The following is a 27,283-nucleotide window of genomic DNA, read 5'->3' on the forward strand; positions in this document are numbered from 1 at the left end:
ATGACAGAGGAGTACAATTTAAGGGGTAAAATACTGCTAAATATAAAAATTTATTAAATAAATTATATAATGTAACTCGTGTTTATAGTTCATTAAAACTAACTAGCTTATTCACGCAGAGATAGGCACATATTATGGACCACCACACGACTCTGTCCTGGCATTATTCGCATTCTGTTATTATTACTCTTGACATGGTTCAACTAAATTATTTTATTTCAATTGATTGTGCCATGTCTTCCTCGAGGGTCCCTGACTCCTTCCACCATCACCTTCTACATATTCTCCTTAAACCCCTCTCTTCGTTCATCCGCTCCGAATACTCAAACCATCAAAGCGTCAATTTCTTCAAATTCATATTCAAAAAACATTTATTGCACAAAAAATACAGAGTACAAAGGGCATATCTTCTAGGTTATATATCCTATTTCTTCCAGCTAACCCAACAAATACACATTATATTACATAACCCAACAATTATATGTTAACAAATGTATGTAAATAAAAAAAAATAAAAAAAACGGAGGTATTTAATTTGTCTAAGGTATTCATCTAAAGTGTAGTGAAATTTTTTCAAAAGAAATATTTTTTGTGATGATTTAAATTTGAGTATGTCGGTTATTTGTTTGATGCTACGTGGAAGGTTGTTTTATACTTAAATGGCCATGTAGTGTGGTCTTAATCTTATTCATTACGCTTATATCAGCCTTGCATTTTAAATTTCCCGATTTCCACTTTTCAACACGGTATAAGTAGATGGTTTTACCAGACGTACGCCTCAGAGATCTCATGTCTACGGCATTCAGTCTACTTTCATCCATCCTCTGTCAGTTTAAGTGTGTTTTAAAAAAATCTATTTTGTAATTCCATTATTTTATTAAATTTCGTCGGTCGGCATGCAAACACCACCTTTCTCTTCCTTTCTCACGTTTGTTCTGAAGACATAAAAAAAAGATTTAAAAATAAAATAAAATATAAATTTTATCGTTTATAATATATCTATCCCTTCTAGAAAAGTTATCTACAGAGTGAGACCAAAGATAAGAGTATTTGGTTACTTATTTTTAAAACAATGTACTGCCATGTTAGAAGTAGATTGTTTAATTAAAACAGTGGTAAATAATGAATGTCGTTAAAACGGAACAATGTCTTTTAATAGAGTGATAGGAAGGTATTTAAAATAACAGCGATTTAAATGCTGTCGAAAAATATTATGTCATGAAAGTAAGGAACGACTCAAGAGTGTACAAATGTTGGGCGGGCGTTTGTCGTGTCTCCCGACTATACATCGGTGTCGAAGGGATCAACGCTAGTTCTTCGGAGCATTTTCCATTGAAATATGGAGAATTATCAAACGGGCGGCCGATTTCTGCACAAAGTTAAGAGTTCTTCAGGGTTTCAAACCAGAGATGGCTGGTGAATTCAACAGTGGGGCTTAATTTGTACAGGGTCGGCAGTTGGTTTGAAGGTGACCTCTAAACAAGGAGTATTGTGATCCCCAGATAAAGAATGCTTACTGTAAGTAACTACGTAATTTGCGATTAGTACAGGGTCAGCAATTGGTTTGAAGGTGACCTCTCAACAAGCAGTATTGTGAACCCCAGATATAGAATGCTTAAGGTAAGTACCTACATAATAAAATTCAGTCGTATTTCAGATGGATATTAATAATAAATTAAATAGATTTACATCGGTTGTTTGCACTTTTTTTTGGTTTGGAATATAGAAAAACCAACGTCTTTTCTAGTATCAACAAAACATTATCTCTAGCAAAAACAAAGGGTAATAAAATAAACAACAAATATAACAATCTAGTGAATGGTTCATTAATCATAACATATTATTTATAATAACACAATTATTACACGATATTATTGTTTCCAATTTTGACCTCTGATTATTACATCGTTAAATTAATAATGATCTTTGGTGAAAAATAAGTACCTACGTACTGTACATTTAGTGCGTGTTGTTTACTTTTAAAGGTCACGATATAGCTTATATGGTTTACAAAATAAAGAGAGTTACTACATAAAGTAATATTAATAATTTGATTAAACAAAAAAGACTTTGGCGTTCGCTTAGAGAAAATCTTGTAGGGAGGTTGAAAAACAAAAGCCGGCAATCATTAAAACAAGAAAGAGTCGTAAAAACAACCAGCAGGTAGATACGTACACATGTGGCATACATTTTGGGAAGGCGTTTGGCGTGACTCCCACTGTATTCGGCTGATCAAAAATATTGGAAATATCTTTGGGGCTGATAATGTATAATATCATTGTGTGTTCTACGATGTTCCTTACACTGTGATAGCATTAACACAACATATTGCTTATGTTCTAAGGACTTCAATCGTTAAGATAAGGCTACATCCAATAAAATAAATATTTCCCGTTTCATGAGATTTCACACTAGGTGGCTGCCAAACTCAACAATGGGGAAGCACTTGCGATTTGTATAGAGCCAATCGTTGTGTACCCAAATGGTCAACGCGAGAGATATTTCTGCACACCGGTCCTAGAATCGACGTTCTCTACAGTCGTCTGTATCAAATATGGCATTAAAATAAATTTGAATATGTTACCCGGCATGAGGAAGTAGACGAGCAGCGCCAAGGTTACGCAGACGGCCGCTAGGGCCAGGGGCCAGCGAAGCAGGCGCAGGGGGCCCCGAACACGCGAGGAGCCTGAGGTCCAGCGCCCTCCGTGACCGCCGTCGCCCCCGTGCTCTCCGCTCTCGGGGCCCGTGAGCTGCGCCACGCGGTACAACGAATCGGGGTGGGTGCCCTGGAAAGAAACACAACAAAGTCAGTAAGTAGAAATATTTTTACTGTGCTGATGCTGTGTGGAGGTTTTTTTTAAAAGGAACGATGGAGAGGATGTTCTGGTAGAGAAACATGTATGAGGGGTGGGTAGTAATCTTGGAATCAGTGTGTCAAGGCATATAAATCTATCCAAACCGGCCTCTACCGATCTGACACGCAACGCAGCTGGTGGGTAAGCGCATCCTGATCACACCTCACCCGATGAACCCGGGCACCCCTTCTAAGTCACCAAACGAGCGAACCATTTGGGATGGACTATGGCAGCGGTGTTGGTTATCCAATAAATGGTTCCCGCGGCGACAGTAACCAAAACCGCCTCCCAAATTGACCCTAAACATGGCTTAAGTCATGAAGAATTAAAAGGCGTGAAAATGATCTCATTTTTGCAAATAGTGTCTTATTTTATTATGATTTTTAAATTTGTGAAGTAAACAGAAGCAGAATACACGTTGACAAACCATGGATCTCTTTAACACCCCTCAAGAAATCGAAATAATTGTGTTACTATAGCAATTCCTTTTATTTACAAACAAAGTTTGTGGCTTCGAAAACGAGTGAGGACTTTTTCGGCATTCTATGTATGATGGTAACAGGTTCCATAGCAAAACAGAACAGTAACAAAGAAGACGTGAAGAAGAATAACAAACGAACCTCACCTAACATATATTTTGAAGTTATTTTTTTTTCACCGTTCTGTTTTATCTGGTTGTCATTTATTTCCACATTGAAACATTATCGTAGACATTATTTTTACTCATTCATTGCCAAATTTGCTGGTGAACCAAGCTTTCGCATATGTATGGAGAACCGCGAACACCGCCTTCTGAGAGCTTGTGATGCCTTCCACTTTGCCAGAGACCAATAACTAAGAATTTCTTCAGGTTTGAGTTCTCAGTTTTGCAAGCGATGTATCCAAAGTATACACCATAAACAGATTATTATTTTGGATGCCTTATTTGTCTACCTCTCCAGAATGGATAAATTGCGCCCCATTTCACTTAAATTAAGTGCCGTTGTGAGCATGTAATATCATTTTCCTTGTAAGCTATTTAGCTGTGAAAAATCAATTTATTTGTAAAAAAACAAGACAAGACCATATATCGCTAATTCTATATTTCGTTCTAAGAACCTATTCAATAGACAAAGGATTTAAAATATTGGTTTTAAACTCGGACGAAACCAAGTAGCAATATTAATTATTTGTTATCATGACAACTGATTCACTTGAAAATTTTTGACGTATGTGGACTTGAGATTTTTATTTGATAAAGAACCATCATTAGCACAACATAAGATACTATCGAATGTTTTATCATTACATACAATTTGTAGGCGTAGGCCTTCTTGCGGATATCGTTTCATCATCATCTCGATGTATTGTGGATAGTATTGATTTACGGGGCTTTATTTGTTGAATGCATTTATTTATTTCTTCTATTTGTAATCCATTCATCTGAATATGGAGTTCATTAATCAAATTTCTTATCCGTTCTCAACAATCACAGTTTCGATAACAAATGAATTAATCCTGCGTTAAAAGAGAATACGTCATAACTTTCTTTTGGTTCTTTTAACCCTCTGAATGACAGTAAACGATTTATCGTCGTTATTGTACTAATAGAGAATTGTCAACAACGATCGTTGTTTGAGCAAATATTGGAAGTATATAAATAATATATTTGACATGTTGTATTTGATTTTATTCATAATCATTTTACATGTATCGTAGAGCTTTTAGATTTAGCTTTTACATAATTTATAATAATAATATTTTTCTCTGGGACTATCAACATATTATGCAATATGTTTTGTTGATTTGAGCTTAATGAGTGCGCGTGTTTATCCCACTTTTCTCTTCCCTGTCAGTTTTCCCCTCACTAATCCCTCCAGCATCACAACATACCCCATTTGGCGATTCAATAGTACCCCTGACTCCGAGCAAATAGGACTCTTTTGTGGTATTCAAATTATAAAATTAAAGAAAATCAACATGACCACAATTCACCGTACTTAAAGACAGGCGGCAAACTTACATATTTCTAAGAAACTACAGTAGGTAATAAAGACCTCGCCGCTTTTTAACACTTGTTACACTTTTTATAGAATTCTGAAATATGTAGATACCAGTATATTAACAGCAGCATTTCTGGGATACATCGTCAAAAAATCTCGGCGTTCACAGGGTTAAGGCTAGACATCTAGACAATGCCACAATAATACTAATATACTCGACTCGACCGTTTATTGAATTCGCTGATATGAATCGGATACGAAGGAATGATGTCATTTTGGGAAGGAAATCTTTCTTGAGGAAATACTAGATCAAAGATAATACGAGTGTTTGATTATTGATTATATACATTTAGTGAAAGCTTTACGACTTTTGATTTTTTTTGCTTTTGAAGCTTGGAAGTGGTAAACGATGAAATGAATGCGGGAAATGAGTCACCCAATATGGAATTTAGATTTCATTTTAATAATAGTAGTCATGTTTTGATTTCCAATTGAAATACATATGAATCAAATTTTAATTCCACCATTAATTATTATGGTGTCTATGCAAGGAGCGAAAATGCGGAGAGGTTCTATTAAGAATTAAAGCGGTGACCATTGACCGTGGAACCCCCGGCTATGAATCCAGAAGTCGTGGGTTTGAAACCCGCGGTGCACAAATAAATTTTATTTATTGTTATTTCACACACAAATAACATTCAATCGTCAAAATTACTAATTTCAGTTTAGTGTGTGCCTGCGTAACTCTGGTTCAATGAGCTATTGAACTTGGGCAAAGCTGAAGGTGTCATTTTTAAAATTGAATATGATTGTAATAAAGTACCTAAAATATAATATAATATTTTAATTTAAAAAATTCCTTTTTCAAAATTGGAAGTGATCTGTGAAGAATTCGCTGTTCACAAATAATATTCAATTTTTATTTGTTTGAAACATTTTCATAAGTTGTAAATACTCAAGTGTTGCCCTCAAAAAATTCTACAATTTAGAATAGAAACATTTCTTAAACATTATATTTAGTCTTGTTTAGTTGCCAGACTAAATTCTCGATCTTCCTCTACCCCATCGCATTCCCTTCAGCCTCACAACATACATAGGAGGATACCATAGTACCACTGGCTCCAGAAAGAGATAAGTAATCATTATAAAAAAGTGATACTCATTTAATATATTTTTTTAAATCCAGATATTTAGTAGATATATTTAATGTGTGAATTAAAGAGTGGAAAAAGGAGATGAAAGCTTAAATAAATATACCTTTGTTCCGTATATTATTTATCAGATTACAGTTTTTCAGATTAGATCATGTTTTCAACAAGTGTGGGCGAGTATCAAAGTACACAATGTTCTTTCTCAACTTTCCACATTCCGGATGACGCCACGAACGAATTTAAGGCTCCGATTTTCACATTAAATGATTGTAACAATAATTTACGAATCGAATAAAACCTTCATTGTGTCAGATATGCTATCAAATACGTATCCACAAAAAATTCTACACGTTTTCACGTATATACAGTTATATTTTTCTTATATATATATTTGACATGCTTCACTAGGCAAAATCACATTGTATCCAATAAAATGTTGCTTTCTGTTCAACAGAATTTGAATATAATATTATCAGGAAAACTTCTTGTAGGAGTATCAAAGGTTTAATTCCATTTAATACCTTTTTTAAATACATCTATTTGAATATCGATTTTCATTTCTGGAAAGAGTAAAAAAAAATATTGAAGTGAAATCTTGGAATTGGAAACTATCCCACTTCCAAACATTTAATCGATTTGAAACTCTGCAGATATACTCTACGTCGATAACAATTCATTCGATCAACTTTTGGTAATACTCACGTATAAACACGAACACGATTAATGCATTTGGATTGGATATACTTACTGTATATCCAATGTGGATTGGATACATTTAATTTTAATAAAATTCTACGGAAGTTTAATCAAATTTCATACTGTTACCTTTCTTTTTTCGTTTCTTACTACTTGAAGGAAGAATAGTCTGTATAATTAATCATTGACTCAAATGAATTATGGAATCAATTGAGTCGTTGAATCAAATCAGTAAATGAGTTAATTGTATCAAACGATTCATTGAATCAAGTGAGTAAATGAATTAATTGAAGTGTTGAATCAAATCAGTAAATAAATGAATTAAAATTATCAAATCAAATGAATTAAAATTATCAAATCAAATGAATTAAAATTATCAAATCAAATGAATTAAAATTATCAAATCAATCAACGGTTCGAATTAATCAAAAACTCGGGACGAAGGAGTGTTGGGCTTTACATAATTTTGACTACCCCTGCGGGAAAAAAGCGTGATTTTTGCTAGGCACATACCTAAGTAGTAATTTTAAGACGTGATACACACATTTTTCTTTTATCAAACACGTTTAACTTCAAAAGCACATATCATTGAATGTATAATAAATTTAACGTAGCAGACGGTCCCATTATTTCGAAAGAGATTCGCTCCATGAATAATGGCTTCATTTGTTATAATATTTGTATTGTCTATTTCATCAGAGAAATTTCATAATAACAAGCGTGGGTGTCAAAATAACGCACACAAACACGATGTATAATATTTTCAGGCACTTTGGTGTTATAACACCCGTGAAAGTTTGACTTTAAAAACATTACGCATTTTACATCAATACAACATTGTGCACTATCTACATAATAGTTTACGCCTAACTAAATAAGTTATTGATACCAATATGATCCTATTTAATATAAATACTATAAAATATATATTCGTTTTTTGTTATGTTTCAAAATATTACAAGAATTCGTTTTTTTGTAGATGGATGTAATTGAATCTACGATCCATAGACATCAATGGATATCTAGCTGTCATCAAAATATTGATATTTTGTGTAGTCGGGCCAGATATCCACGCCTTAGAGATAGTGTATCTTTTACATCCCATTTCTGGAAAGGGAACGGAGATAAAACCTTCATCTTTAGTTGTTATCGTTCCAATCAACTTCCTTCAACCTCACAACATACCTCAAATTGGAAATTCATCAAATTGGAAATTCCGGCCAGTTGGGACTCTTCGGCGATAGTAACATTAAATAAATTAAGAAACGATTAATACAGGGTGTATCGGCAAGTACCCGACAAACTTTAACCAGCTATTCCTCAGCACATTTGGAGTAAAAAATGTTATGGGCGCTTTGCTGTCCGGTAACATTTTTTTTCCATTAAAAACAAAAAACAAATAAAAAAATCCACACTCCGTCACTGTCATCTGCATTGAATCTCGTGTTCAACAGCTGTTATTAGCGAGTGTGTCAAAAAGTGTCCTCGCTCTTTCGTACACACTAAATAATAATAGTTAAAAATGAGACGACTGGTGCCGTGCCATTTCGTTGTGATTGTAAAAGCGCGCCAACGTAGGTACGTACGTACATTATTCAACGAAACTCGAACAAAATATTGCCAGATGGGTTTTCAAACTTTGACAAAGGATAAAACATTGGTGGCATGTGGTAAAAATATGAATAGTAATTTTTTTATTAAAAAAAATGTTACCGGACAGCAAAGTGCCCATAACATTTTTTACTCCAAATGTGCTAAGGAATAGCTGGTTAAAGTTTGTCGGGTACGTGCCGATACACCCTGTATAGTGGTAGATAATCTTTCAAGAGAAAGACCGCCATTCAGAAACGAAATTCGCTTGAAATGGCTTTAGCCGTGCTTGGTGACCAGATCTGAATAGCAGGGAACTTCTCAACCTTTCTATTCAATCTGCTTCCCTTTAGTCACATAACGTACCCAAATTAAGGATGCCGTAGTTCTGCTAGTACCAAACAATATTTTTTCATTAAGGCGATGCCATACGTAGTAATGCAAAATCATGTGTTTTTGGTTTGAAAATTTGGTAGCCTGGAAATGTTTCAGATGCTTTAATTAAATACTGCGAGTAGAATACATCTTGGCCTTTAAAATAATCGAGTATTTTTTAGATAGGACTTTTTATAAGCCCAGAAAAAATAATGTAAAGGTCTATAAAAACTGCTTTAAAGTTCAAAATCTCCTACTTACGAACCCATTTTCGGTTATGATTTTATTGTATAGTGTGAAAAATTATGTTATTTATAAAATGATCGAAAATAATTAAATATTTATGCCTGAACATCCACAAAATAAAATAAAAGGCACTTTCTGGCCATGTTTTTTTCTTGCATAAATCAAAACAGGCGGATGGTGTTAAGCGGGAATTTAAACCTTATCGCCATCTACGTAAGGGTTGTTATTGATAGCGGCTCAATTTAAAATATTACACGACGTGGTGCATCGCCTTAAAACCACACAGTAAGCCCAATAAAAATAATTTCGCTTTGGACCTATGTCATCTTTGGGGTGCTGTGTTACAGGTCTTTTTAGGAAAGGGAACAAAGTTCTTCGAAGTAAAGGGTATGAGGGGTAGGTAGGAAGTAGGAATCATGAAATCAGTATCACCATTCGGTGTAGTTGAAACGCTTGTGCGGTGTTCGACATAAAAAGGGACGCATTGACTATTCAAAACTTCTTACAAAGCATTTATCAATGAGCTTTGACTTCAACTCTTTTGTTATGTTTTTAACTTTATTTTAGAATGTACGAAAAAATAATTGATACTGGTCACATATTGAGAAGCTTGCAATTTTGAAAGGGGGTTTGCAAAGGCACCATAAACGAGCGAGACGTTATTTAATAATTGTTAATCGGAACTTTCTCGAATGTCCCGTCATCATCAAATAAGTTCTACAAAGAGGTTGTAATCAAGAATGTTTTTCATCAATATTCCTTGAGGCATATTTGAAACTGAAGCACATAATTAAAAATGTAAATGGCGTCGTACTATACGCTTGTAAGTGAACTGCTACTAATATCTTCATACACGCGTTTTGCGTTCGAAATGTAAAAATATTAATTTCTTGAATAAAAAATCATGACTAATGTATGTCAAATTAATGGGTTGGTTAAATTACTAAAACATTAAAATAGTTTTTTTAATAAATAAAAACTAAACTAGATACGAGTGTAGTTGCGCATATTTTAAGTGTAATATCTATTAGAGGTGGGTCCTTTGAGTACTTTTCGTTACTGGGTACAATGAGTACAGGTACAGAGAAATACCTGGTAAAAATACCGGTGATAAAATACTCAAAAGTATTTAATACCGACCTGAGGATTGATTCAGAATACGTAATTCTAATGCACTCACCCAAATTCTGCCAACATATTCCCCACAAATTTTCTACGTGAACTTGAATACATATTAAAAATACCCATAAAAAATAACTATAAAAAATACCTGGTAAAAGTACCTATTAAAAATACTTAGTCCCGGTATAAAATACTTATGAGTATTTTGGAACCAGGTATTTTGGAGATCTGTCACAAGTACAAAGTATCGCATGGAAATACCCGGTACTTTTACTGGGTACGATAAATACACCTCACATCTGATATCTATGCATTTTTTGTAATTCATCTTGTTAAAATTTCAAATAATGGAACGTTGTTAATATATGAAAACAAAATAAAAGTTCGTTGAATAGAATAGAATAATAGTTTATCTAAATTTGAACAATTTACAAGTCCGACAATACACAAGTAGAGTGAACCCGGTTTGGCCGATAATAAATACGAATACGTGGAAAAAATGTTAAAGAGTGAACTGCTTACAATCCTGGTCCCTTCCATACACTGTTCTAAGTAATAGACTGAGTCATGATTTTGTGATATCGATTAGGTACAACTACATAAATAAATATAAGAGTGATAACTATCTAGGCAGACCTCTTGTTTAATTAATGTATGTATGCTACCCACATTAATGTTATCATTTGGTGAGCTTTTTATGAATGCTTTTATATATATAGTAATGACAAGAGTGTTGCTATTTTTTCAAGGAAGGGTACCTATCCTGTCCATTAAAATAAATGAAAAATTGATTCAATTGTTTTGATGATCTTTCCACAGTGCAACCTTATAGAACGGCGCATCTAAGCCAATCTCTTCATCTCTTATAATGTGGAGTTAAAAGTCAAATAATTAATGGATTTCAAAGCAGATAACATCATGGGCACTTTCCACATTCCGTTAGACTGCCACCATCATCTCCACCATCGCCACCCAAAGGAGATCTGTTAATTGAAATACATCGTCATTACTGGTTTAATTGATTGGCTGCTGTACGCCTGTCGACTCGTATAAAAAATAATAATTACTAGTTCTTTCAGATATGTTAGCCCTATTGGTGCCGGAGTTCCACGCCCGTAGAGTACTTAACGAGACTGATACTTAAATTTTATTTTATTTTATTTATTTATTACACGCCCTAGTAGCTTTTCTTAATAAAAATACAAGCATTTTGTATCAGAGTAAACACTTAAAAATTAATACAATAAATAAGAATGTAAACATAGTGGCAAAAATGAATCCTCACGCATATAATTGAGTTTAAAAGATTCAACAAAACAAAATAGTAGAAGCGGAGAAGTTATATGGGTACATAGGTCTATTTGTGTCTAGAAGAATAAAAGTGATAGAATATACAACATTTATACTGATTAGTTTTCAAATGAAATATATCACCTAGATCAGAATATTTGTTTCCGAAATTGTGAAGTCTCGGAATCGGAGAATTTTGGTAAGCTAGTGTCCTGGTGTTATTGAAGTAAAAAAGGTAAGAAATGTCGGCATGATTTTTTGGGAACATGGATATTGATACATTGAAGTAATTCGGGACAGTTAATTTTAAAATGTAGTATTCTTTGTAACAGTATTAAATCTGTGCTTATTTTTCTTTCTGAAAGTTTCAATAGAGAACTTTTATCCAAAAGGTAATTGTAATTTATGTTTTGTTAAATTTGTAGCGGTAAGGAGCAAGTTATTAGAATTTAAAATATTGTGAGGGAAGTTAGTTCATTGGGGTTTTATAATATAATTGTCTATCAGTTAGACCTGAAAACGTGTCGCCAATTTCACTATCAAACGTTATTGCGTATTCGGTGAGGTAGGTAGGTACTCTTTTGAAAATAACTTTTCTGTTGTGACTGAAATGGACGCAGGTAGCTGACATATCTAAAAGCAGCGATTCCATAAGGAATTGTCCTTAAGGAAATCACTATTTCGATTAATCTTTATAACAAATTGGTGTATATTATGAATACCAAAAAACATGCTTTAGATAAATTGAAGGTTTTCCCATCGCTTCGTTTGAGTAGAATACAAATAAAAAAATAAATTACTCAACAAAAATATAAATGCAAACTACTAAAAAAAATATTTATTCAATAGAAATGTATGAACGCATAAAGGAAACAACTTAAAAAATATATATATTATAGCTAAGATTATCTGTTACAGTTTCACTTGATTAACTTTTTTGCTTTCTTACAAAATTATTTACAAAATAAATTAAAACCAGTTTTGTGCTTGAAATCGAACGTTACTAGAATCCGTTTGTCAAGCGATTTTAATGCCTATTACCTACGATATAAGGTATACCAAGAATATACAGATTTTTGGCTTGAAGCTTCCTCTTAACATTAAAATGTACGACTTTTCCTTTTGAAAATTTCACCTTCAGAATACGAAATAGCTGTCACGCCTAGTAATAATTACACAGCAGAACTGCTTATAAATAATTGTTTTTTTATAAATTGAATATGAGAGAGTGGAAGATACTCTCAGTATCGCCCTGGTGTAGGACCACAATTCAGAATTGAAACGTAGATTGAAATGGCTTTGGCCGTATTTGGCGACCAGATCTGAAAATCCAGGTTGTGAATCTTGTGCAACTTTACATTTAAGAAAAAGAGCCATTTACCGTTCAGCTGATTTTATTTTCGTAATAACTTACTTGTATTTTCAAAATTATGTGTTTTTAAATTGTATCGACTAAAGAAAATGTGTTTAAATATATTTATTTGAATAAAAGTAGTACATATATTTATAATACCATGGATATTTCCCCTAGAATAGCTACTTATATGTATAAAAATGATTTTTTTACTATCCTATCGTCTACTAAGACGCACGACATGTTAAAACGGGCACCATCTTAAACCGGAACCAGAACATACAGACAAATTAACAGAAAAAGCGAAATTCGAAACCTTCTAGAAGTCCGAGTCAAAACAGGACTCAAGTACAATAATTATTATTTAATGTGGTTTTCTATTATTAGAAACCTACACAAAATGTCTGTGCTTTAGAAGCGGAAGAAAGTATTTTAAAAGATGATATCTGAATCGCGAGTGAGTGACTGCTTTTGTAAGTTAGCAAGCCAAAAGTTGCACCTCAAATGCTGTATTGTTACACAAATTGATTTATCGCCAAGTGAACGCAGAGTCTGCGATTTGCGATAGCCATTGAACGAACGAGTGGGTGCCTCTCTTTCCATTCAAATGTGTCTACAGTCAATATACTAGTACAGTAGCATCTCGATACACCGGGATAAATAATCACTAAAAATCTCGGTTAGTGAACTTATTTTCTTACTTTTCCAATGCTACTATTTATTTGTGTTTTTTTGTAAATACTTATTACTGATAAAAAAAGAAATTTGCCAAGAGATTTTCACTCTTTTTTATACACGGTGTCCGGAAACTCGTAGTACAAGCGGGAAACTGGAGAATCTACACCACATGGGGAACCCAAAAAAACATAAAGTTTTTTGATTTGAGCATTTTCAAAAAAAAAAAAAAACAAAAAAAAATATTTTTCGGCTATTTTAGGGTTAAAGTTTTTTCTGGTGTTTAGGGTTGAATAACAGATGTTTTAACCCTGCAGAGCAGAAATATTTTATGATTACACCGGGTTAAATGAAGGATGATTTCAAAATAATGCTTCAAATCCGAGTTTCTTCATTTGTTTTACTTTCAAATAGTTTTAATTAGTTGGGTACTTTGATCTTCAGTAATAATTTATAAGAATTTGATTATAAAAAAAAAAAAAAAAAAATCAACTTCAAACTCGATTTACTCGATAACGAAAGCTCAAATAAAAAAAAATATACTACAAAATCGACTCCAAATGTGATGTAGATTCACCAGTTTCCCGCTTGTACTACGAGTTTCCGGACACCCTGTATAGGGCTATTTTCGCATTAATAAATTTCCTATAAATGTTAATGGTTTTTTTTTCAATAATTATAAAAAAATATATTTATAATCAAATTTAATGATATAATTACTAACTTCTGCAAATATTTTTTTGGTTTTTGTTTTTGTTACAACTATTTCGTCTTTCAATGCCATTTTCAAACTGTGGTTTTAACAACGTTTAGACGACTTATTTATATGATTCTATTTTACCCCTTCCCAATTTAAATGATTTATTACCGGTTAAACCGACTTACATAAAAATGCTTTTATTATTATAACATCTTATATGTTCTTTGAATCTAATTGAGAAAGCCCTTCCGTCTGTCCGATATAAGTATAAATCTCTTAGTGAATAATCACGTCCCGCTTGACAACAATTAACTTAAGCTCTTACATATAGAAAGAAAGGGCCTTAGATTAATTTACTTGAACAATTGGAAATTAATAAAAGAACCAATGACCCTAATATTACATTATTTAATAAAGTAAGGAAAATTATTTATTCCACGCTTCTAAGTATGTTCACAAAACCAATTATAAAAAATTATGGTTTTTCATATTAGCGCGCTCTCTCTAACATTAGAATTTACATATATTCCTTTCAAACCGTCTTCTTCTTCTGTTTAAACGCTTACTACAGAGCCTAAAACGAATTTGCCTTTAAGTCAAAATACGCATTTGTCCAGTTGATCACGATTATTTACCGGTTAATCGAATATATCATGTACCTATCTTAGATAAATAAATACAGTAGACTCACAATTTTCACGTGTATGCTGTTTTCAAAATCGTTACGATTTCAACCAAAACAAAAAGTATCTATTCAATCTAATCTAACCCACCCTAACCCAGTTTAGCTGAAACCAGTTAAGCCTAAATTGCTAAATCGACAGTGTACTGTACTTGCTGCTATTATTGCCGAATTCTATGTACAGAAACTCTCGATAATACATCATATTAAAATTATATAATAGTCTTTATACCTATTATCTTCTAAACGTATCACTGTGGTCGCTATCATCATTATTCCATACTAAGTGACCGATCTGTCATCGTACCAATACAAATAATATAATTGTGCACCGTATTGTATAGAATGTTCATATTACCTGTGTATATTTAGTCCGTTGTTAAGTTTAAAGATTAGAATCTACAGAAAGCATTAATGTTGGGTGGTAAAAAAAGCGATTGATAGACCTCCAATTTGTCAAAACGACTGAAAAATAGCACATAAATTTAATAACGCATAGGTAAATGTAACAATTGAATCGTTCTTGAGTTCTACAGTTCGGCAGTGAAACGATTAGCCGGCCTATGTATTTCCTCCTTCCTGCAACGTGGGTCTTTTCAAGACCGATGTTTACTCTTTCATATCCTCTAAAATACCCTCCACACAGCATCCCTAATGATTACGTACGATCCTGCACGGAGAAAAATGTGTACAGCGATTTTTATCAAGATTGAAAATATTACTGCGTGACCATTTCCTAATAAAATATTAGTCGTTCAGAATATGTCTAAACACGTCTTGGACAAGAATAAATATAATGGACTATATGCCAAAATATTATTATTTTTAAGAACACGTATTCCGACTATAACATAACACATTCGTGCTTTTCTAATATTTTGTTATGAAATTTTTTAAATCATTATAGGCTTCTAGTCTCGTTTTTAACAGGAAACGAATAATTTGAACAGATTTGTAGTAAGTTTTAGTTTTTTTTTATTTAAAATTTAAAAACATAAAAAGACAAAAATACGTAATTCAAAATAAAAATATTTCATAAGGGTAATTTATTTATTAATTTAAACGCCCTGATGGGCTTTTACATTATACATATTTTTCATAATTTACTGCATAATACAGTGACAACAGAAGGTTTTTATTTTAAAAACATCAACACAAAAATAACCATTTTTTTAAGTTCAATTAATTAAGTTATGGCCTTAATGTAAAATAAAAATCTTATTGACTATCGGATTTCGAAAGGTTTTTAGCAAGCAAGTAGTGGCGGCCACCGAAGTAATACGTATTGCCTATTTATGTCAATATTTTGTTGGAAATCTATAATATTTTATTAGAAGTAGAAAAACGATTTCAAATGGACAAAAAATTATAAAAAATGTATTATTTATGCAAGAGTGTTGAAAACGGAAGATTTTTCATTATTATGTATGAGTTCGCTTTTATATCCAAATCTATCTATAAATTTAATCTGCGAGGTATACCAAAAACGGAACTAAACATAATCAATATAACAAGTATTATAGTGCCTCAAAGTAAAGTTCACAAATTAACCTAGCTGACCCCAGAAAATAAACTTTTTACAAAACAAAGGACGCCTTGTCTGATTGATTATTTATCATTTTATTGTTGGCCTCATTTGCATTAAATTTCTATACAATACTGAACCCGTGCCTAAAATTCACATTTAAACAACCAATCTTATGATAAAATCCATCAGTTTCATTACTGTGCATAATACACTTATCTGAACTGAGTGATGTCAAATGTCACGGTTCAAACTGATTTATAATATTATAATAGACGCGTTTAATACATAAGGATATTGGGAAAGTATTGATATCTAATACGGTAGAAATTAGACCAAGTTGCACATGTGCGGAAACAGTATGTGGCTTATTGAGGATGTAAAGAAATGGGATTTAATGTGGTGAAGGCGAGCAATGTGTCTAGTCTAATGCAAAATGTTACGTAGATTGAGAAGCCCAGATGGCAATCTAAAGTTAATGCCTTCAGATAAAATAAATAACGAATTATTATAAGCAATAATAAATTATAAGAATGAAAAACCCATATAAACTGAAAAAATCTTTCCAGGAATCTTTCAAGTTTATCATTAAAAAAATGATTATGGCGTTCGTCGGTGGGTGGTGCAGGTGTATAAAATAAAATAAGTTATTTAATTGTTCCGATGAAAAAGGGACAGTTGTTTCTTTAAAGTTAATTTTTAAGTTCTGCTAAGGTTCTATTCATGTTCTGTTATTATTACAGTTTATTTTTTTACTTATTGGACAATTTTTATAGCGCCGCTTTTGTCAGATATCACCTCAGGGGCGCTTTACAGTTGATGCAGGTATTACAAAAAAATATAAATATTACAAAAATAAATTGAAATTAAGTTAAATAAAATGAAATACAGGAGCAGGTGATGAAGTACAGAAACAGGTGACACGAAGATGGAGACTCTTATTAAGCGCTGACACAGTATCCTCACATAGATAACAGACCTTGGCAGCACCGCTGTGACGTTCGGCAAGTTCATCATTCATCTCCATGTAATCTTGTTCCTGGTGATTGTGTTAGTGATGCAATGTCTCCGCAATAAAAGGCGACGGTCGGGGTAATAAATTTCCCTGGGCACTTGTTAGGGCCTTCAGAGTTTCCGAGAATTCCGTTGAAAACATCTGGCGTACCTACAGTTACCGATTCTAGTCCCAAGTTTAACTTCAGCGAATTTCTAATATTTTTTAGCACAATTTTCGATTATTCATTTTTAACACAATGCACTCTGATCCCATTACTCTAAAGATCTGATTACTTATTTGTATGTTAATTTAAAATGTTGATTGACTGATTTACAAAATCATTTCAAAGGTATGTTACCTCATTTCCCTTGAAAATACTAAAAACAACACACAAAGCGGTTAGAGGACGGCATGACGTGTGCGGCTGCCACGAAGGGCGCTATAATATCTGTGAAGCAACTGGCCCATAATGATATTATAACAAAACTTGAATAGAACATTAACAAAACTTGAGAATTAACTCAATGAACTGAAATTATTTGAACTCCTAGAATTTTATAAAACAACCTGTCCTTAGTCTCGTCTCTGTAATCAAACAGAAGTCACAAGTAGAATAGAATAAGTGAGTACACGTTGCATTTCTGACTTCGTGATAATTTGAAATAAATTATGATTATTATTATTAATCATAATCCATCAATAGAACCTTACAATACTGCGTTATATTTCACGGTTACATCATATTAATACCTATGTTCACTGTTCAGTGTAGCCTCGTTCACTCTAATGTATTTTAATGTCCACATAAATTGACGTTTCTTTAATAATTTATGATTGGCTTTTAGCGATGGGATTATTCATCTGATATGCAAAGAGAAGATAAAATAGTCAAATGGCTTTTTAAAATGATGTCGAAACCTTGTATTTCTTGAAACAGTGAGATTATGTTTATGAAATATTTGGCAAGACACTTGAAAATTTTTATATTGCCTATTTGTGTTTTCGGACTAAATATTGATGGTTTTGGTATTTTTTTAGAGATAATATTAACAGAGCTTATCAATGCACCAATGCATTAAACTTTAACTATTACATTTACTTATCAATGCACCGATACATTTAAATTTAACTTTTAACTATAACTTTTACATTTAACTTATCAATGCTCCGATACATTTAATTTGCCTGAAACGTGTCTTTACCAGAAGAAGGAAGATGTATTCCGATGCATCGCACACGAAAGTAATGCAATTTCGCATTCAATGATAACGAATAATTGTATTTGATTCGGTTGCTAAGCCCGCAACCTTGTGACTTATAGCCAAGTACGTAGACAGCTGCGTTATGGGGAACATGCCCGAATAGGTGACGGCACAGGCGAGCACAATAACATGCTAATTATACTGCATTCAACACTAGTAAAAGCTTTGCCTCACAAATACGTGAAAAAGGCGATGAAATAATTTTTTCTTTATTATTAAAAATGGCACCAAAATTTTAGTTTAGTCTATCAATATAATACAGACTAAAACATAGATAATGGAAATTAATCAGTAATTAATCAAACCGGGAACTATTCAGTGGATAACCAACACCTATGTCATAGGTCACCCTCGGTGGTTCGCTACGTTTGGTTTAGCAGGGTTGCCTGGGTTCATAGGGGTGAGTTTTGTCCAGGTCTTGGTGTTAGATGCGTCTGACCACCAGCTTAGGAGCGGTGGGGTTAGAGAGAAGCTGTTTGAGGGAGATCCTGTGTCCTCTCTCGACCCATCGCCTTGGGAGTAGTGGGAGGAATGGATTAATACGTCCATCATTCTCGGACGCAATGACCCCCAGACTCCTTCCTATAACCTTGTTCCTTCCCAGAACTTCCCTTCTTGTCTTCAATTCAACCTTTACTAGCTAAGTCCTCCATTTCTCACAAGTCGCTAGTAAGTCCATGCAAGTAAAATATATTTTTACATATCGGGTAACATCGTGTAATTTCTTTCCCTTTCTCTTTGACTAGCAACTAATAAACGACAAAACTCGCGAGCCAAACAACACGACACGGATTTGTTACAGATGGCCGATACGAACGATGCAACATTTCTGCATGTGTTTCGAATGCATTCATAACTAATTAGTACAACTGTAAACAGTCTTCTATAAAAGATTAGAGGAAACGGGTTTATATTAAGACAAACGTGCGTCCGAACTTTTACTATTCGTACTTGTATTTGGAGAAAGATTAAAAAAATATCAAACGAAATTCAAAAATTCTCGGGTTATGAATTACCTGACAATTAAACATGTTTACAACAAACTGGTTTCTGTTTACTGTGTTCATTTTTCTAATAATATCAAAAAAGTTACTACACTTTGCTCTGTAACTACCTTAATAGTACCGTAAATACTTCTTTTGTACTATTCTTGAATATGTAATTTCTTTCTACAACTTTCTATGATAATGAAACTACATACTTACTTGTATTGTACCTAATTATATATTTCATACCTACTCAGTTTATTATTTTATGACCTTACACATATTATTATACTCCTGAAAAACGTATCTATAATAATGTATAACATGCAAAAGTCTTCACGACGTGAATAAATAAATAAATTGTTTAAAAATATCCTACTACCAGAAAGTTGAAAATAGTGCTTGTGTCGTGATGGGGGAGCCATCCGAGGAATTGAATGTACGTTGCCTGAGTGGGACCCAGACGAGAAGCAACTGACCAGTGATTAGTTTAGGTTAGGTTAGATTCGGTATAACTGATTCATTATTTGGAAATATATTGAACTGAATATGTTAAGTATTTTAAGGAAATGAATATATAAAATTTTTGTACAAAAACTTATGTGAATATAGGAAAAAAAATTCTAAATCTGTTACCTTTAAATCATGTCAACGAATTATTACATAATACATTTATGACTAAATTGCGGTATGAACCAAAAGGCAATATTTTTCTAATGATTATTAAAGTAACTGTACTTTTATTTTTTATTAAATGAAATCTCTAACATTTATCTATCTTCTAGTTATGTGTGTTTACAACAAGGGAGCGTTGAATTTTGTGAAAGCGTAATCATTTCCTTTGAGAGGAAGCTACAAGCCAAAAATTCGTATATTCTTGGCATACCTTATATTGTAGGTAATAGACATTACAGTCGCTTAACAAACGGAGTCTAGAAACGTTCGATTTTAAGCACAAAACTGTTTTATTTTTATTTTGTAAATACTTTTACAAGAAAGCAAAAAAGTTAATTAAGTGAAACTGTCACAGATAATCTTAGATATAATACTGTATTTTTTTAAGTTGTTTCCTTTACGCGTTTATACATTTCTATTGAAAAAATATTTTTTTTAGTAGCTTACATTTATATTTTTTACTGAGTAATTTTTTTTTAATTTTATTTGTATTCTACTCAAGTGAAACCTTCAATTTACTTAAAGCATATTTTTGGTATTTATAATGTACAACAATTCGTTTTAAAGATTAATCAAAATAATGATTGGCACTAAGCTTCGCCTTAAGTGTATATATACAAGGTGTCCGGGGGTAACTTCGGGGAGTGACTTTGCATGATAGTAAAATTAAAAAGTTATATAACATTTTTCGAAATTCAAACGTTTTAAAATAAACAAGTTGAAATTGTTTGTATGGGAAAATAAATAATCTTTTTGAAAAAATATTGAAATATGGGAATGAAATTTTCGGAATTTCTGAAAAAGCTATTCATCTTTTTTAATCAACTCCCGATGTTAGCGCATTTTACCCCCTGGACACCCTGTATTGCGTAAGTGCGGTCATTTTGTGTATGTGTAGTCACACTTATGACCCCATCGGTTAGATATCTCTCACTTTCATCGCTATCCTCTGCAGTTAGAAGTGCATGCTTGTGTTATACAATGAGGGTGATTGCCGGCACAATACATTCTGACTTCTGACCCCGACTGTGCAGACTGCAGAGGTCTGTTAAGCGGAGTAATAAAGTCGCATTATGGTATCTTCCGCCAATTGAGTAGAAATCGTACCAAGGGATTTTTACGATCCATAAAACCTCTCTATCAATAAATACTATATTAACAATAGATAAGAAATTTTCCGATGGCCGATAGACAATTTTAGCGCGACCTTCAAATATACAAATATACACTATATCTTTTTTAATAATGTCGTTTTACTTTTAGCAATTTTGAACCTTAGAAAATATCCTCCAGTGTTGGCATCTTAAACGATTTATTATTAAATTGACATATCGGTTTGGCTATCGTCAGCGCAACCGTGCTATGGATATAAAATCACCGAAATTTAAGTCTATCAATCCGACATCATTAAGTTTTCAATATTATCATGCTAGACCCCTAGGGCTGCTACCAAACGGATTATTAATTAAAATGAGACAAAGTAACTATGTATACAACACAATATATACGTATACATGGTTAAGCCTCCGAATACCCAATTTCTACAAATTTATAACAAGTTTCTCGTTTACTATTTAAGTTTTTAAATTCCTCAAAAAAAATAGATGTTATTATAAGATAATATCAATAAATTCGATATAAAAAAAATTGCAAATTAAGCTTCGAAAATTATTAAAAACACGTTTTGTTCTGTTATTTAATATGTTATAGGTGTGAAAAAAATATCAGAGTTTATTTTAAAATGCAACTAAAGCATTTTTCGACATGTTTTTCCTGTATTTGAGTCATGTTTTATATATATTGTAAATATTTTCACCATTTTCGCTTAATTATTATTAGTTTTTTTTTAATATGCGCTCGCTCGATCATTCGTATTTACATTTCTCCCTTTCAAACGATCTTTAAGCGCTTACTACGGGGCCTTAACAAGACGTACCTACACGACAAACGTTAAACAATGATGCCCTGTATATTTGGAGTAAAAACACAAGGATCTTCCGCTAAACGGGCAACTGACCTAATCACTGAGCCACGCCGCAACCGTTAGATACAACACTGTTCACGAAAGCACTTCATCACTGCAACCACCGTGTTCAAGAATAAATAGTTCAGCTGTCGTCTGTAGAATGACCCGGAAACGTGGCTGAGGGCAGACGCCGGCACTCCAATGGTAACACTAACGACTCTCTCACAGGTAGGTACTATTATCTATTATGTACTTCCATTACGTACCGTGGTCATAATATATTTACGGTTGTGGGAATAAAGTGTTAGGCTAAAGATGATATTATGTATTGGGTAAAATTGGATTAAAGTACACTTAAAATGAGAAACCACAATATGGAAAATAGATACAGAAGAATAACAATTCAAGTGACTATTCGTATTAAAAATTGTATTATCAATAAAATCGAGATACATTTAAAAAAATCAAATCCAATTTCAAAAAATCGAATCCAATTTATTCAAACATTAAAACGATTCTTTTTTTATTATTATTTTGGGGTGAAACAATTGATCACAAATAAATTTTAAATCAAACGTACTAATTTCAGTGCTGGGTGCATGCGTGAAGTGATGTGAAATATTACTGCGTATTCTTATATTATTTTTCAAAATTGAAACTGTTTGTAATTCATGCGAGCGGTAAAGTAGATACTAAAAATTTGTTTTTTTTTTTAATTAATTCATTATTCTAAATTTGAAATAAGTATTTTTTTTTTAATTTTTCACAGATGGTATTTTCAAGTTTTTAGGTAAATTTCTGATGTCTCTCTAATTTTACAACATAAAAATATACCATTATATTAAAAATATAATTGACAATATTTGATTTTTAATGGCAGTGATCCTAACTAGGCAAATATTGTATAAATACTTTCAACTTCACAAATCCCATAATATTTTAATGTGAAATAATATCAAATGTGTTGATAAAACACTGAAAATATTACGTTCGAAAAACACAAGAACATGAAATAAAATTTCTGTGTGAATCGTTTTCGAGTCATAAATACTATTTTAACATAATGTTACTTGTCTACAAAGTAGTGGCGTCCCTGATTTTTTTTCTCAATTTTTTGTAATGAAGTAAATAAACATGTTTTCTGTAAAATTGCAATACGTTACAGTCGTTGATACTTTAAATACAATAGATAATTTTTGGTTTATAATTTGATAATTTGTTAATTATGCTTTATTTTTCTGATTATTAAACATTTTCATAAAATAATGTATATACATATTAAATAACAACATAATATTGTGAATCAATTTGTATTTCTTTCTTCAACTGAATGAAAAGAATTTCTGCTCAAAAGATCTCTTTTCTGAGCACAAACTGCCTCCTGTTCTATATTATGTTTTAGTTTTAATGTTCTTGTTTTTTCCTGTACTACTGTTATTGTTATTCTAAGTTTGTATAAACAATATATATAGTGTTATAATATTATATCTGTATTGGGTAAGGCACACTGTAGGAATAATTTTATGAACATGACTACTTATACTAAATTACCGTTTTTTAAGTTTGTTATAGGAAAGCGCACTTGAGTTGAAACAAAAATAAATTCGAAATAAATGAAAACAGAATCAACATTAGAAATAATAATGTATTTTATACTCCCCAAATGAACACAAAACAAATGCAAACACACTGCAGTTTCATTGGACCTCGTACTTTCAATCTTTTACCGAAAAATATTCAAGTGATTACTAAACTTCCTCAGTATTTAAAAGAGTTAAAATTATGGCTTTTCGATACGGCAGTTGAAACTTTTTTTATTTAATTTGAATCAATTTATGTTTCTCATAAAATATTCACCAGATATTACACTAAACACTTATAACTCCACTATACACTATTGTAAACACTTTTTATACAAACCGCTTAGACAAAATGTAATCTTGTTTTTGTTTTATATGCCCACAGTTTGTTTATTTCTAGGTACAAGAATATAATAACTTAAATATATTACCCATGCACAGGCTGCGCCTTAGTGGGTTCCCATTATTCGTATTGATTTATATAATATTGTATGTAATTAATGTAAAAATTGGGAAAAATAAAGGAATTAAAAAAAAGTGAAAAGACACTAAACTTAACTATATAAATGCTATGGTGTTATTATTATTGACTAAAAACATTTATCTTATTTTACTTTCTTAATAATATATAGGTAATCATTCCTATGTACTAGAGCAAACCCGTAAAAATTGACGGGATAATTTGAATTTTTTTTTTCAATCATTTGCATTTTTGATAATGACACAATTTAAATATTTTTTTCAATATATATTATATGAGAGTACTTTGTCGCTTGCCTTAATTCTTCCACAATCAGTTCTAATTTTGAAACTGACACAAAATATTCAAAGCAAATTTGGTTTATTGAACCAAAATTCGTATTTTTGATGATTTCACAATGAAAACATCCATCTCAAGTGTTTTATTGCATGTTGCAAGGTACGATTATTATAGAGTTGGATTGTTTTGAATTATATATTTTTCTAATGATATTTAGAAATGGGTAAGCACGCCACTGTTATAGAAATACGCTCAACAAATCTTTGCATCGTACAGGTGCAATAACTACTAATTAATCCAATAAATAATCGTGGCATCTAATATCGTTTGGCACAACTTCTAAACCATCAAATTAAAAGGTTGTCTGTAATTAAAGTTACTCCACTCTCCAATCCTACTACGGTTACTCCTCATTGTAATTAGGAGAAACACGGAAGAGGTCATACGGATGATAGTTTCAACTAGTGGTTATCTAATGCGCTGCAGGTGCAATCTTTAACTTTGCTATCTCTAGTTTAAATCATTTCTACTACGCCCTACGCCTATATCACCTAAACAACAGTAGAGGCGGGTAATTAATATTAATTCATTCTTATTTTTCCAGCTTGGATTTAACCAACATATTTCTTTTTGATTATTTAATATCTCAAAAATAAAGATTACACTTACATGCGCTTAACCCCTCCAAATAAATGGAATATTCTCTGTCTACCCCTGCTGTTTAATTAGTTAGCTTTACTGATTTTTAGTATTTCGTAATCGGATCGTGAATCGGATAGTCGAATTTTTGTTATTTGTTTTTGGGGTATTATGCCGTGTTGCGCTAACTCCTTCTTTAGCCAACGTTTCGGACAGCATTGCAGTGTCCATCATCAGGGAAGATGTGTTATTTAGAATAACAAATAACACATCTGCCCTGATGATGGACACTGCAATGCTGTCCGTAAGAGTTTTACACCCCGTTATTGTTGAGTGACTCAACCACCTCAAGAGCGCTTTACCCTCGTTATTGTTGTGAGACACAACCACCTCAAGGGCGCTTTACCCTTGTTATTTTTGAGTGACTCATCCACCTCAAGGGCGCTTTACCCTTGTTATTGTTGAGTGACTCAACCACCTCAAGAGCGCTTTACCCTCGTTATTGTTGTGAGACACAACCACCTCAAGGGCGCTTTACCCTCGTTATTGCTGTAAGATACAACCACCTCAAGGGCGGTTTACTATCGTTATTTTTGATAGAATAAAATAAAGAAAAACACAAGACAACACATTGTGGACGTGTTTTGTGATCCAAAAATAAGCCCAATTTGGGCCTACATTTCCATACAAAATTGTGTTTCACCATGATTACACAATTTCAATGGGATGGCGATTTATAAATAGGGTGACGATATATAATTTCAAGGAGTGGAAGAGAGACAGACGTCGTGCTAAATGGCCTAGAACCAGTAGGTGTCAAATTTCTTTCCATTCTAATTTGTATGGGAAGACACTTCTAGTTTTCTTCTTTATTCTATTGTTATTAGCCTTTTCAGTACCGTCCCTTTTTTTAACATAAATATAGCCTTTTTATACCTTAACAATTCAGGATTTGTTCACTATATGAGACATAAGCTAATATCTTAAAAGCTAGAAAAAAGCAATGCTAAGCATTTCCATATCATTCTTAGCAGAAAATCTAGTGTATTTGTGATTTTTCAAAGCGTATTAAAAATGTATGAAGGTACCTAGGTGACTCATAAAAAAGTTACATTTTTGGCATTAATATCTTTGTTATAATTATTGCTTATTATATTTTTTTACCAGAGTTTACAACAACAATGCGGCAACCGGTTTCGGCAGCCGATGATAAGAAGGCAAATATAATATAATATATACAATACCAGCGCAACTTTTGCTTCTCTCTTGTACATACTATCTTCACTGACACAAGGCACAATGTATTGTGAAATGTGTTCGTTTGTTTTTAAAATGATTCCTTCTCGATGAATAGAGAAAAGATAGTTGCAAAACTATTGATTATGTATGAACCAGAGAACGCATCGCACTATTGTTTTATTCATTGCTCGCAATGTAAACATTAAAGCAATGCGATGCATATCTAACTAACTCGCCTCGAGCTATATAACTAAACTAACCGTGAAGCATGTGCATTGTGCAATGTACATACCTAAACCAAGTGTAATAATTTTAATTAACACAAATAGGGTATTTCACCACCTATGAGTAAACTGTCGAGTAACCACATACTCGTCTACTAACTTTAATTGTAAGATTAACATCGCAATAAAAACAAACAAAAAATACTTCACGTGGGGTTACTCGGCAGTAATAAAACAGACAATACACGCTACTCGAAGGGTATTGTATTGTATCGTGGTGCTTTCATACAAAAGATGTATTGAATACCGTAAAGTCTAAACTTAAACCTTAGGGTTAATCGATAATTTACTTAGAGATGTTGAAATATCCCCTCTGTCTGAAAAATAAATGTTGAAAAAATAAAGGACGCTGCATTTGTTTAAAAATCCTAGAATGGCAACACCCAAATGGTACAAATGTGAAAGTGTGTAACTTTGGAAGAGCACTCTCACATACCAAAACTTTAAACATCTGAAATTAACTAATGATATTTGTTGAATTTAGTATTTTACTTTAATACGTTTTATGACTGACATTATTTTACGTTTGAATAGATATTTAAAAGTTGTATATCTCATGATCGAAACTACATTGAGTACTGAAAACAATTGGGTTGACCTAGAAATGCCAAAAAAAGTTCCAGAGTTCACCGTTCGAGAGTTTCTCACTTAA

General features: G+C 32.4%; 1 protein-coding gene across 1 annotated transcript in view; it reads right to left on the reverse strand.

Moving 5' to 3' along the window:
• LOC149425172 (uncharacterized) overlaps window positions 1-27,283 on the reverse strand; it is a 238,260-nt gene that overhangs the window by 33,419 nt on the left and 177,558 nt on the right. The window contains exon 3 of the mRNA XM_089650999.1: window positions 2,585-2,786. Coding sequence (XP_089507125.1) covers window positions 2,585-2,786 — 202 coding nt within the window. The remainder of the gene's footprint in view (window positions 1-2,584; window positions 2,787-27,283) is intronic.

This window comes from Hesperophylax consimilis, chromosome 3 (assembly GCF_061612785.1).
Source record: "Hesperophylax consimilis isolate HC1 chromosome 3, BYU_Hcon_1.0, whole genome shotgun sequence".
Taxonomy (NCBI): domain Eukaryota; kingdom Metazoa; phylum Arthropoda; class Insecta; order Trichoptera; family Limnephilidae; genus Hesperophylax; species Hesperophylax consimilis.